General features: G+C 50.5%; 1 protein-coding gene across 2 annotated transcripts in view; it reads right to left on the bottom strand.

The window, feature by feature from the left end:
* WDR11 (WD repeat domain 11) overlaps nt 1-13,849 on the bottom strand; it is a 677,364-nt gene that overhangs the window by 348,079 nt on the left and 315,436 nt on the right. For both annotated transcript variants that reach the window (XM_078643933.1, XM_078643932.1), the window contains exon 12: nt 418-524. In XM_078643933.1, the coding sequence (XP_078500059.1) occupies nt 418-524 (107 nt within the window). The remainder of the gene's footprint in view (nt 1-417; nt 525-13,849) is intronic.

The raw sequence follows: 13,849 nt of genomic DNA, 5'->3' as shown, positions 1-13,849 counted from the left end.
ACTTGCATTTAAAATGTATTTAAATTATAAGGTTGCAACAGATCCATCACATTTCAAGAGATATGATAAAACGTAAAAATTCATCTAATTTAACTCTAGATGAGACACAAATTGAGAGTATTCAGAGTCAGAACAGAAATGGACAGCACATAAAATGAGCAGAAAGCAGAAAAACTGCACAATGATTGTAGACTATTTACAATTGATCGATATTTACTACTATTTAGCTTGCTCAACCTTTCTGCCTTTCACCCCTTCTTATAATCACTGTGGCAGAAACAAAGCAGAAAGCGCGCAATATGAATTTGTAGAGTGGATTGGATTTTAATGCAGTTGAAAAGCCAGCACTAACAGCCTCGTACCACTAGTCTTAAATGTAGAAGAAAGAGCGACCAGAGAGAGGTCACTTGTTCAGACCTGTTGGGAGGTCGACCAACTGCAGCTCATTTCGGACCAGTCCCACGTTGTTAGGCGTCGAGGTGGCGAACGAGAGGAAGCTGTTCAGGCTGGCCCATTCAATCCCCCTGTAAAGGAGAAGATACAGAAACTGTAACAGATGTAGCAATGTAATACTTGTGAACTGAGGTATTGCTTCCTGTGCACAATTATGAAGGGCAATAATTAGTAGATGTAGGTTTGTTGTAGATGGCTATCAAAGATAAGAATTTCCACAAGTTTTTTTCTGGATGATGGTAAATGTGTCACACTAAGGTTGATGTGTGTAGACACATCTAAGATAGGTACCGGTTTACTATGGGAAGAAGTGAGTGACGAAGACTTGGATGTCGACTAGTTAAGTACAGGACGGCTAGCTGTGAAGAACAGTGAAGTGTAATATTTAGTTTCTGGTATGTTATAAACATGTTGTCAACATTGGTGATTTGTAATGTGCACTAGTAACTGTACGCAATCTCGTGGGTTGCATAAATTGGCCCAAGAGGATATGCTTTCCAGAGGACAGTCGTAAAAGGCATTGGTTGAAATAAGAAGAAACGTGATGATGTTGCTTAGCAAAAGTTGTGCTCTTCTTTTTCTGTGGAAAGCAGAGCTCCAGACTAACTTTGTTGCCCAAGAGCCGACGGCTCCCAAACCAGGATTTTAGGAACCATTAATTTCAAGAGACTGGAAACGAAAAACTGTACGGATTAAAAAATAAAAGCAAAATAATCCTATTGATGGCATGCCTGTGAAATTAAATGTGGCTCAATTACACAAGATATTAGAACAAATGCAGAAATAAACGCATAGTCACCCATTTATTACTACAATGCAAAGATAATCGGCCTGATTCATGAAAAATGAAATCTGCGACTCTCAATTTGCGATTCACAGCGAATCGGAAATCGAAAGTCGCAGATCGGAATTCATCATAGTTAGCGATAAAATAAAGCGAATCGCACACGGCCGCAAAAATCGATAGCGACAAAAGAAAATCGCTGAAAAATCGCTATTACCCAGATAATCCGTCTCTATTTAGCGCCATCGCAAATCCCCATTAGCGAAATCTCGCTAGTAGCGAGATCGCTAAAACGGGAAGTCGCTTTTCGAGCACAGTGATGACATCACAACCAGGAAGCAGGCAGTTCCCACCCCCATTCAGAACTGTGAGGCTGATCTCGAGGCTGCAGCTGAACAGAGCTCCTTCCAGGACACCTCCAAAGTCGCTAAAGTAACCCATTTGTGACAGCAGCAATGTCAGAGGAGCCTGCACCAGGGCCCAGTGACACCGGGCGCAAGAGGAAGCTCAAGTTCTCTGAGCAGGAGTTGGAGCACCTCATTGAGGGAGTGGTTAAAAACCACTCCAAACTATTTGGGAAGGACTCCAGGAGGGTGCCGGAGATGGAGAGACGTCGAATCTGGCTTGGGATATCTGCAAAAGTGAACGCTGTGGGCGTGACACACAGGTCACTGGACGAGCTCAAAAAGAGGTGGTACGACCTCCGAGGTCGTGCCAAGGAGAGGGTGGCAGAGAGGCTGGGCGAGACATATGCTACTGGGGGCGGAGAACCTACTGTCCCTCCCAATACCCCCATGGAGGACCGCGTGGAGGACACCCTGGAGACAGAGGCGTGCATAGGTGTCATCAACTTGGACACATCCGACCCAGCCAAGACAGCCAAGGTAAGTGGCATGCGACAGCGACCCTGTCCCCTAACAATGGTCATGGCCCTATAGCCTCCCATATACATCCCAAGTCATGCAAACAATGCACATTAGGTCATGCCCAAAAGCATTGTGGGACATGTAGTCTGCCCATAATGTAAAAGAACCCCAATGCAGCCTCACATGTCCCAAAATAAGCAATGCCAAAGCCAGGCAGGGAATGTCAACCAGCATGCATGTAGCAACTGCACGTGTGACAGATACATGCAATTAATGGAAGTCCAATTCCCCTCACAGGTGGCGCCGACAACAGCAGCGACAGTGACATGCTGCTTATTGATGAGTCACAAGAGGATGCCGAGGAGGTGGCAACACCGACACTTCCTGCACCATCAGGCGTAGCACCTCTCCCCGCAGCCAGGGCAACACCAACTGTGCCAGCACCATCAGTCGCAGCACCTCTCCCCGCAGCCAGGGCAAGACCAACAGCGCCAGCACCATCCGGCGCAGCACCTAACCCTGCAGGCAGGGCAAGACCAACAGCGCCAGCACCATCAGGCGCAGCACCTAACCCTGCAGGCAGGGCAAGACCAACAGCGCCAGTACCATCAGGCGCAGCACCTAACCCTGCAGGCAGGGCAAGACCTACAGCGCCAGCACCATCAGTCGCAGAACCTAACCCTGCAGGCAGGGCAAGACCAACAGCGCCAGCACCATCAGGCGCTGAACCTTTGACAACCACAAGTCCACCACCAGCTGAACCATCTACATCTGGTGCAGCTACTGTGGTGACAGTGCACACACCCACTGTGGGCAGCCAGCAGAGCAGGCATGTCAGGGCTCGCCAGAAGAACACATCACGCAGCGGCAGGAGGGGGATGGCTGTGCGCATGCCAGGCCTGAGCGTTGAGCGCCGGATGCTACGCATACACCAACAGCAGGCACGACGGCAAGGGGCCATTCAACTGCAGCTAAACAACATTGGCCGCAATGTGGCCAATGTGGGTGAGAGGATTGAGCGCATGACAACAGCCATGGAGGCCAACACTGCTGCGCTCATATCGCAGCGCAACTCCGCCCGCCGCCGCCACCGGCTGCTTCTTACGCGCCTGACAGCCTACACCCGCTCTAACTATATAATTGGGAATGCCACCTCCCAGCTCTCACGACGGTCCCTGGCGCAGCAGCAGCAGTTGATCCAATGCATTGAGGATGTTGGACGAGTGTTGGAGCAGGTCACCACTGCCGTGCTGGCACTCCATCCTACTGGTACAGGCAATGTGGGGGGGGACGACACCAGTGAGGGCACCTCCAGTGTCAGCAGCCTGTCTGCCTCAGTGGTTGGCGTGTTACGCCGCAGCACCAGGCCCACTACAGGGACACGTGCCGTCCCAGAGGAAGAGCCAGAGAGGCGTTTGGGGGCTGCGCGCCGGAGGCGCAATTGAGTTTCATGTACATTTCCTGGAAAATGCTGCTGAAACAAGCATGTCCAGTGTCTAGTTAGGAGCAGTATGGCGCAATACTGCTGGCATTTGATGAATGTAGACATAACATTATTATTGTGCATTTAACAATAATATTTATTGATGCATCATACATGGGCCTCCTGTCATTATTTACATTGGCATGCAATTGTGATTTGTTGGGTGAGGGGAGTGTGGGCTCTAGAAACTGTTCATAGTGATGTGGTTGCGGCGTCTGTGTCCTTCAGCTGGGTTCTCCCCGCGTGCATGACGCACATGTGCTGGTGGCCGGTCGTCCCCTTCAGACTCACTGCCAGAGATCTCTACAGGTATCCGGCGCTTGGTTGCAATGTTGTGTAATATTGCGCACACAGCCACAATGCGGCAGCACACATCAGGACTGTAGTACATGGCCCCACCTGTCTTGTGCAGTATGCAGAACCGGCTCTTAAGTAGCCCAAAAGTCCGTTCTATACAATTCCTTGTCCGTATGTGAGCAACATTGTACCGCCATTGCTGTGGTGTAGCAGGGTTGAGGTATGGGGTGAGGAGGTATTCCCGGAGGGCGTAGCCACTGTCACCTGAATGAGAGGAGCAGAGGGTGAGTGCCTGTGCTGCGCAGCTACTTCATTGCAATGTGACATTGTTGACAAAGTGTACTTACCTAGTAGGTGTCCTTCCCCGAAGTCTCCCCTGGCCAGTCGTGTGTGGAGGCCGCTGTGCCGGAATATAAATGAGTCATGGGTACTCCCTGGGTACTGGGCCACAATGTCAGTTATGAATGTCTTGGCATTGCAGACCATCTGTATGTTAAGGGAGTGGTAGGACTTGCGATTCCGGTACATGTACTCCGTCGCAGCTGGTGGGCAGATGGCGATGTGGGTGCAGTCTATGCATCCTATCACAGATGGGAAATGGGCCACATTGTAAAATTGTAGCTTTGTCAAGTCCAGTTCCTGTTGGCTGGTGGGAAATTTGATGTGTCGGTGTAGCTGGGTAAGCATTGCGTCAACAAAACTCCTGAGGCAGCGTGACATGGTGGGCTGGGATATCCCCCCAGCAGCCGCTACTATCCCCTGGAAGCTCCCAGAGGCCAGGAGGTGCAGGCTACACAATACCTGTACATGTGTAGGCACAGCATTGGTCCGCCTTGTTGGGTGCTGCATCAGGGGGTCAAGGTCCTGTATTAGCTGGATTATCATTTCCCCATTCAGGCGGTACTTTGCATATATCTGCTCCCTGGTTTGGCCCAGCAGGGTGACCCGCTGGCGGAATATCCTGTCCTGTGTTCTGCGTCTCCTCCGTGCTGCTCGCTGTAGCCTTCGCCGCCTGACCACCATGTACATTCCTGGCATTGTGAGACTCCAACTCCTAGTGCTGAGTCTCCTTATGTGTGTTTGGTCAGGCCTGCACCTGTTCCTGATTGACCAACGGTTTTTCAAAAAAAAATTCTAATGGCTTTTATGGTTACCACCTGCTTTGGGTTGTCCTTAATTTGCGCCTCGCAAATAGAGAATTTGTGTTTTTTCGCTATTAGAGATTTTTCATGAATACCGATTGCGCTTGTATTGCGAATTCGCAAAAAAAAATCTCAGACTCCGTGGTTTGGCGCACTCCTGCCGGGAATCTGAGAATCTATTTGCGAATTCGCTATTTTTTGTTTGCGCTTTGGATATTTTCTTGTTGAATGCCGATTAGGGAAATTGCGCCCGCAATAGCATTTTCGCAGCTATTGCGGGCGCAATTTAGCTTCATGAATCAGGCCGTAAATCTCATGTTTTTACCATAGTAGAGTTGCAACTTCTGGACCAAGATCATACCCTAGACAATCCCTGCAGCACACTAAAGGCATATCCAATGTGATTGTGCTATGGTTTTTCTTAGAACCCCGTGTTGCTAAGCAATTATCACGATAGTACGTCATGGCATAAATCATGTATGCAGACCAGGATTGGGAGAGGCCAAGGTGGCAGGACGCATCCAAGGTTATACCTCTCGTGAGTCATAGCCCCTCTCTACATTAATTAATATTCACACAAAGCCCATTACCCTCTGTTCAGCTGCATATACACACAACCATATAACAGAACACCACAGAAACATAACAGAAATTAGTCTATATTTACTTTCGGTGTAGTGATTTGCAGGTGACAATTCACATTTGCTCCCATCTTCTCACTCTTCGACACCAATCACCTTTTACTGTTTTCTTTCTCGTCATTCATCAGATCCTCTGTTTCCTGACTTACACTCTCACTTTCCGGCATTCACTCTCAAAGGACTCGCCATTTGTACACACATTAAAATAACATACAACTTTACCAGTAAATACGCTTCTAAAATATGGGACTTTGTATTTGTTTGTTTTTTGATTGACCACGTATTGGACCTCGAAGTAGTCAATAAAGAGCTATAAACAGCCCATTAGGGCAAAAGAAAGTGTGTTTCTTTGCTATTTGTTTGGAAAAGTTAATATTAATACATTTACATTGTGCTGCCAAGAAACAGTTTTAGAGTACTACAAGAGGCTTACAATAGATAATTTCACATTGAAAACATTTTTAAGAGTGAATATCACATAGTAGAACTTTGCTGCTGCGGACGGAAACCTGGCTGTTCAGGAAGTTGCGTGAAAGAGAGGTCAGGTTGGAGTTAGTCATGTGACCCGTGAATCTGCTAACATGCCGCTAAATTTGCTTTACTTTGCCGTTCAGACCACCTCGACAAGAATACATTTTTGAGAACCATGAGCAACTAACAGCAAGAACCTTTTACCATCAATAACACTACTCATCCATCAAAGCTTGAAAGCAAAGCAGTCAATCTTTTAAAAAGAATTGCTATTGAAAGAATATAGTCCTCAGGGCAATAAAGTGCATCGTTAGCTATTTACAATTGCTTAAATGTTACATCATAAGGGATCTTTCATACCTTCCCAGCACTCATTTGTCAGCTCCAAATCTGAATAAATAGTCATATGCCACTGGAAGTGGCTGCTTTAACAGCTGCTTCTCGCAAGCCATCTAGCAATCTAACCTTGTTACAACATGCTGGCCTCATTGACAGCCATGACAAAACAATTCCAAGAAAACTCTCAAACTAGCATTTTCATTTGTTAGAAAAAAGTTTAAGAAAATCATATGTAAGAGTCGAGAGGTCAGAAAGTTGGTGGTATTGTGCTAGTTAGCAGTAAATCTATACCATCAATAGATTTCCAGTTTTATTAGCAGTGCCGTTGATTGCTCGGCCATATACTGCACAATCAAATGCAATGCATCCTACACTGATGTGCAGCATCCCGGGATGAAAGGAAACACCCGGTTCTTGGAAGATATCCATTATCTGGCTCCATTGCTGTGGGCCTGTGGAATATAATGCTGTTGACAGAAGACTGAGTGACAACATAAATGAAAACTGCATACTACATCTGGTAGATTCCTAGGGGTTCACAAATCGACCTACCTCATTAATATTAATGAGGAAGGTCGCAATTTGCAACCCATTAGGTATCGCTAAAATCACAGGGATGGTGGCCTGCTGGGGTCAGCAGACCACAATGTCTGCAATTGCTTTTAATAAAGCAATCATTTTTTATTTAATGCAGCTCTTAGTTTTCTGTTCCTTTTTTATGATCAGACAGTGGTAAGTGGGACCACTACTTGCTCTTAAAAAACACTTTCTCCAACATTCACAAACCGGAAGGGGTCCATAGGGAGACCCCTTCCCATTTGCGAAAGGTTTACCATCAGATTGAATTTGAGGGTAAACTGCAAATGTTTTGCGACCGGTATTTGGTCGCAAAACATTCATACTTACAGCTGTGATTCGGTATTTGGAAGGGACGCCCTAAACATGCCCCTTCCAAATACCGAATCGCAAACCCATTTTGCGATTCAGTAGCAGGTTACTGAATCGCAGAATAGAGGTTGGTTCGCTGAAAAAGCCTTTTTTGTGTTTGCAAACAGGCCGATTCTGTGCATCGGCCTGTTTGAGAACGCAAAATAGCTTCATGCCAGTGGCTCATAGTCCTCAAGGCAATAAAGTGCTTAGAATTTCATAAATGTTACATCGTAAGGGAACTTTAATATCTAGTATTACGGATATAGTGGGTGTAGGAACTGGGTTCGTCATGTCCCCGGGGGGGTAGCTTGGACCGAGCCGGCAGGTACCCGAAGCTTAGGTGTAAAGTGACTACACAACACACTCATCCACTGCGACAATAAGTGCACGCAAGGACTGAGTCCACACCAGAATGCTTGATTCAAATAAATAAGTTTTATCTTGAATTATCTTGAATTAGAATAAGAGAAGTCAAAAATCACTCATTGCCGTTCCTTTAAAACACAGGTTTTGCATTTCTCAGCAATAAATATGTAAATAAATAAATATTAAATATTAAATAACGGGAGGCCTGGTAACAGCCTTACTCCTAGTGAGCACCTGCAAAGAATTTCCTTCTCAGACTTTTAAATATCATGTCATTGCTCAGCAGCAGCCACTACTGGAGGGTAAACATTTCCTAGCTGCAAAAATAAGCAATTTATCAGGAAATACAGTGCATTACATCAGGCTGGAATAAAGCAATTCAACACTTAGTTAGGAGCATTTCTTTGGGTCATAATAGGCAGGACATGACTCTCAGGAGCTAAGTATGACAATTCTCTTAACGATCAGGCCACCACAGTAGAACAACCTTTCCCCTGTTAAGGGGTTAACGTTTCTTAGGGCTACTGCCCAGTCCTCAGTATCTCTTGGGGCCAACGGGGCCCAACCATAGTCTCCCGCGGGGAGGGCGGACTTGGAGCCTCCCCGGGGGTTTACCTCACGTCTTCGCCCCTGTTCGGGCCCTTGCGAAGGGTCATCACAAGGTAAGATGACTCCCGGAGGCGCGCTCTTCCTACCGCGCCCTCCGGTAGTGTTGTAGGCTCCCGGGCTACTTTTAAGCCCTCCGGTGAAGTCGGGGCTGCGCCGGGGCTCCGGTAGTCTCTGCGAGCCCCCCCCGCAGGTGTCAGCTCTTGTCCCGGTCCTCGCTCAGAGCCTGCAGGGACCGGGGACCAACAGGAGGCCAGGGTGCGCAGCAACCACCGATTGCAGAGCGGCTCGCGGGGCACAATTTCAGGGACCCAATCACGGCGGGGGCGGAATTACACCGCGCCCCTGTCACGTGACACTAGATCCCGGCTTCAGGCCTAACGAGGCCTACTGCGGCCTGACCAGATTCTACGGCGACCTTCTCTTGGCTCTAGGGGCCGCCGAGGGGGTGCAGAATGCAGCACCGACGTCGCGGAGAAGGCGCCAGGCTGCAACGATGACAGTAAGGCTCAAAGGCTAAAGCAGAAGTGCATAAGCGCTCAACAGAAGTGGGGGGAGGGGGTGGGCAGCTGAGAAGCATTAAGTGGTCATAGCGCTCGGTCCTCGTGGCGCTTTAGGGCAATTCCATCACGCCTCAGGCAGCACTCTCGGGGCCCACACAGGGTCTCTACGCAGTAGCGCTTCTCAAAAGGGGCACAGCGCTTGCCAGTCAGCAGTTCACAGCGCTTCTCAAGGGGGATACAGCGCTTGGCAGTTAGCAGTACACAGCGCTTCTCAAGGGAAATACAGCGCTTGGCAGATAGCAGTTCACAGCGCTTCTCAAGGGAAATACAGCGCTTGGCAGTTAGCAGTTCACAGCGCTTTTCAAGGGAAATACAGCGCTTATACCTGGTTGATTCCCCACCAGTCCTGTGGGTAGTAAGAAGGTCTTCTTGGCGCTATCTGGATCCTGCGCCCTTGGTAGAAGTTACTTGAAGAGAGGGGGGGTGAGTTGAAGGCTTGTCCAGTTTCCTCAGTAAATCACTTCAGATGGTCCCTGGGTTCCCCTCCCGCTGGGCCAGATCAGTGGGCTAGTTCAGTGTTCCTCACACAGCTTGGTGGGCAGCGCCTAAACCCTGTCACCCCCAGTGGCATAGGTTCCTGACTAGGCCATACCGCCTAAGTCTCCTGCGTAGGTTCCCCCAGGTCAGTGATGCCCCAACTACTCTCTCTCTCTCAGGAAAGTTTCCCTCCCTTTCCTTATGTAGCGACAGTTGGCAGTTGGCAGTGGCAGTTGGTGTCACCTCCCCTGTTCTGGAAGGTTCCAGGAGCTTCCCTCATTCTAGCTATGGGCAGGCTAACATTGCAACATTGTTTAAGGGTTCCAGCCAGCTCCTGGCTACTAGAGTGCTCCTAAAAATACCACGCTGCAGAAGCAGGGGTCAGTGGCAGCCATCTTAAGGGAAGAGAGCACCTGCACCTTAGCATTGGTAAGCAATGGGAAGGTGCCCAGAGACCTAAGGCCAACGAAAAGTAGGTGAGAAAAATGAGGCAAAAGCGAAAAAAAATAGGAAAGACCACCCTAAGGCTGACAGGTCTAACATGTGCTCCCCCCAGCTGAAAGTGGGGAGAGCTACCCAACCTCTAGGGTGATCTCGTCACTAAGGCGGAAGAACCGGGAGAGACCGTCAGCATTGGCGTGGTCAACTCCCGGTCGATGTTCCACCCGAAAGTCCATCCCCTGTAGGGAAATGGACCACCTTAGTAACTTGGGGTTTTCGCCTCTCATCTGAATGAGCCAGCGAAGGGGTCGGTGGTCGGTCTGAATCAGGAAGGGAGAGCCAAAGAGGTATGGCCTCAACTTCTTCAAGGCCCAGACCACGGCGAAGGCTTCTCGCTCGATGGTACTCCATCGCCGTTCCCGAGGGAGGAGTCTTCTGGAGATAAAGGCCACGGGTTGGTCTTGGCCATCATTGTTGAGTTGCGAAAGCACAGCGCCTATGCCATGCTCAGAGGCGTCCGTCTGCACGATGAATTCCTTTGTGAAATCGGGTGTTGCAAGCACAGGGGCGGTGCACATCGCGCGCTTCAGTGTCTCGAATGATTCTTGTCAAGCAGCCGTCCAGATCACTTTTCGTGGCTGCTTCTTGGACGTCAACTCCGTCAAGGGGGCTACGATGGTACCATATCCCTTGACGAACCGGCGGTAATAGCCAGTGAGGCCGAGGAAAGCTCGGACCTCAGTCTGAGTTTTGGGGGGCACCCAGGCCAAGATGGGTCAATTTTGCCCTGGAGGGGTTGCACCTTACCTCCGCCCACCAAGTGTCCCAGGTAGACGACAGATCCCTGTCCATTCTGGCACTTGCTAGCCTTGATGGTCAGACCAGCACGTTGCAAAGCCTGCAGCACCTCCTGGAGATGCTGCAGATGGTCCTCCTAGGTGCTACTGAAGACAGCTATGTCATCCAGGTATGCCGCTGAGAAGGACTCCAGGCCAGACAGCACCTGGTTCACCAACCGCTGGAAAGTGGCTGGAGCATTCTTGAGTACGAAGGGCATCACTCTGAATTGGAAGTGGCCCTCGGGGGTGGAGAACGCTGTTTTCTCCTTTGCTCCATCGGCCATGGCAATCTGCCATAACCCTGATGTTAGATCAATGGTGCTGAGGTACCGGGCTGCTCCCAGCCGGTCAATCAGCTCATCTGCTCTTGGGATCGGGTGAGCGTCTGTCTTGGTGACAGAGTTCAATCCCCGATAGTCCACACAGAACCGAAGTTCTGGTGTGGTACCCGGTGGGGCCGCTTTCGGCACCAACACAACCGGACTGGCCCAAGGGCTGCTGGTAGGTTCGATCACCCCCAGCTCCAGCATTTTGGCTACCTCACCCTGGATGCTGTTCTTAACCTTATCGGACAGCCGGTAAGACTTGGCTTTTACAGGCGGACTGTCCCCTGTGTCCACATCATGGGTACACAGATGTGTAATTCCAGGCGTGAGGGAGAACAACAAGGCGTACTGCTCCAACACCTGGCGGCAGTCCCCCTGTTGTTCTGGAGTCAAGGATGGGGAGAGGACAACTCCCTCCACTGAACCATCCTTCTCCTGGGCTGCCAGAAGGTCAGGAAGAGGCTCACTCTCTTCCTCCTCGCTCCCATCCGTCACCATGAGGAGAGCAAGCTCAGATCGCTCATGGTGAGGCTTCAGGCGGTTGACGTGGAGCACCCTATGGGGCTGACGGGGGGTCTTCAAGTCAACGACATAGGTGGTCTGGCCACGACGCTCCACAATTTCGTACGGACCAGTCGACCGGTCCTGGAGGGCACTAAGCTCCCCAGGCTCCATGACCCACATCTTCTGTCCAGCGTCCAACGCCACCGTCCGAGCGTTGCGGTCATACCACTCCTTCATAACGGCTTGGCTAGCCTCCAAGTTGTCTGAGGCTTCCTTCCACAGCTTGGCCATCTGGCTGCGGAACGCCAGCATGTAGCTGACAACTTCACGGGGAAGCTTCGTTGAAGCCTTCTCCCACCCCTCCTTGACAAGGCTGAGGGGCCCCCTAACAGGATGGCCATAGAGCAGTTCGAAGGGGCTGAACCCGACTCCCTTCTGTGGCACCTCGCGGTACGAAAACAGCAGGCAAGGGAGGAGGATGTCCCATTTCCGCCTCAAGTCCTCTGGCAGGCTCCGGATCATCCCCTTCAAGGTCTTGTTGAAGCGCTTTACGAGCCCGTTAGTTTGGGGGTGGTAAGGAGTGGAGAACCGATAGGTCACTCCGCACTCCTTCCACATGGCCTGCATGTAGGCCGACATGAAGTTTGTGCCCCTGTCCGACACCACGACCTTGGGGAATCCCACTCTGGTGAATATCCCCATCAGGACCCGCGCCACCACAGGTGCAGTGACGGTCCTCAGAGGAATAGCCTCCGGGTACCGAGTGGCGTGGTCCACTAACACCAAGATGAACCGGTGTCCCGCAGAGGTCGGAGGGTCCAACGGCCCAACAATGTCAATTCCGACCCGCTCAAAAGGGGTCCCGACCACCGGGAGCGGTTCCAAAGGGACCTTCACTTTAGTCCCAGTCTTGCCACTTGTGCGGGCTGGAGGTCTCTTGCGACACTGGGGATCCCCCTTGTAGTGTCCAGCCTCCCCACATTCGTAGCACCGGACAATTTTTGGCTGCTGACTCTTGTCAGGGTAATGGCTTTGGGGAACTGGAATGAGGCGGGGTACCTACTCCTTTTCCAAACTGTCTAGTTTGTGGGCCTCGTGAGAGCTCCTTTTTATCTCCCCCCTCTTTCTTCTGGGGAACGCCCTGTCCACCTTTCGGACCATCTCCCCCGGGGCTCTTGTGTGACACCCGGGTGCTAACCCAAGTATCCGCCTCCTCCGCAAGCTCACGGGGATCAGTCAGCTTGCGGTCCACCAGATGTTGGCGCAGCTCCGGAAAACATTTATCCATGAGATGCTCTCTCAAAAATAGATTGTACAGGCCCTCATAATCATGCACCTCGCTACCACGCACCCAACCATCCAAAGCCTTACGGGCGTAATCAAAGAAATCCACCCAATTCTGTGTGGACAGCTTATGGCTGCCACAGAACTTTTGGCGATACCTTTCGGGGTTGAGGCTAAACTTCTTAAGGAGTGCCTCCTTCATGGGGGGATAACTGAACTGATCTGCCTTTTCAAGGTACAGTAGGGTGTCCCTAACTTTGGGAGGTATGTAACGATACAGACCACCTCCCAAGTGTTTCTCGGGCACCCTGTGGGCTGTCAAGGCCACTTCATATGCCTCCAACCACTTGGCGATATCATCCCCATGAGTGTAGCTCGCTATCATCTCCTTGGGTAACCAAAACCTAGGCTCTTGTTGAGCCCCTGGTACGCTGCCACCATTGGGACTTGTTAGTGCACTCAATCGTAAGGCTCTCAGCTCCAATTCCTTAAGCAGAAACTCGTGCGCCAACTTCCTTTCTTCCAAAGCTAATCTTTCTCTCTCCCTCTCGTGCTCTAACTTGGCAAGCTCCCACTTCAATTGCCTCTCCCCCCTCCTGTCTTCATACTCCTGCGACGACATACTCCCTCTAGACCCACTACTACTTGCCCTGGAACGTCTTCTTCGCAACACATTTTCAGTAACATCAATACCCAGTAGGTCTAGCTCTTCTTGGGTGGCCGCTTCCCCTGGTGTGCCCTGCCCCTCCTGTCCCCCATCCCCTCGCCCCTCTGGGTGGGCTCCTACTCATGCCCTCAAGGCGGAACGGAGTTCCTCCTTTGCGGCTCTCCGACCAACTGGCACCCCCATCCCCTGACAAAACTCCCTTAACTGCACCACCGTATACTCTTCAAGGTTGGCCAGCTGGAACTCCATTTTGCCAGGTGAGGACCCAGATAAAATAAAGGGAAAGCACTAGGACGTAGGTAACAGTATTGGTTCAAACAGGTCTCTGCACACTCAGGTTACACAGTGGGGGTCAATTGCGTAGGCTTGC

The sequence above is a fragment of the Lissotriton helveticus genome, chromosome 5_1 (assembly GCF_964261635.1).
Source record: "Lissotriton helveticus chromosome 5_1, aLisHel1.1, whole genome shotgun sequence".
NCBI lineage: Eukaryota > Metazoa > Chordata > Amphibia > Caudata > Salamandridae > Lissotriton > Lissotriton helveticus.
The sequence above is the reverse complement of the archived record's forward strand: the minus strand, read 5'-3'. Positions and strand labels throughout refer to the sequence as shown.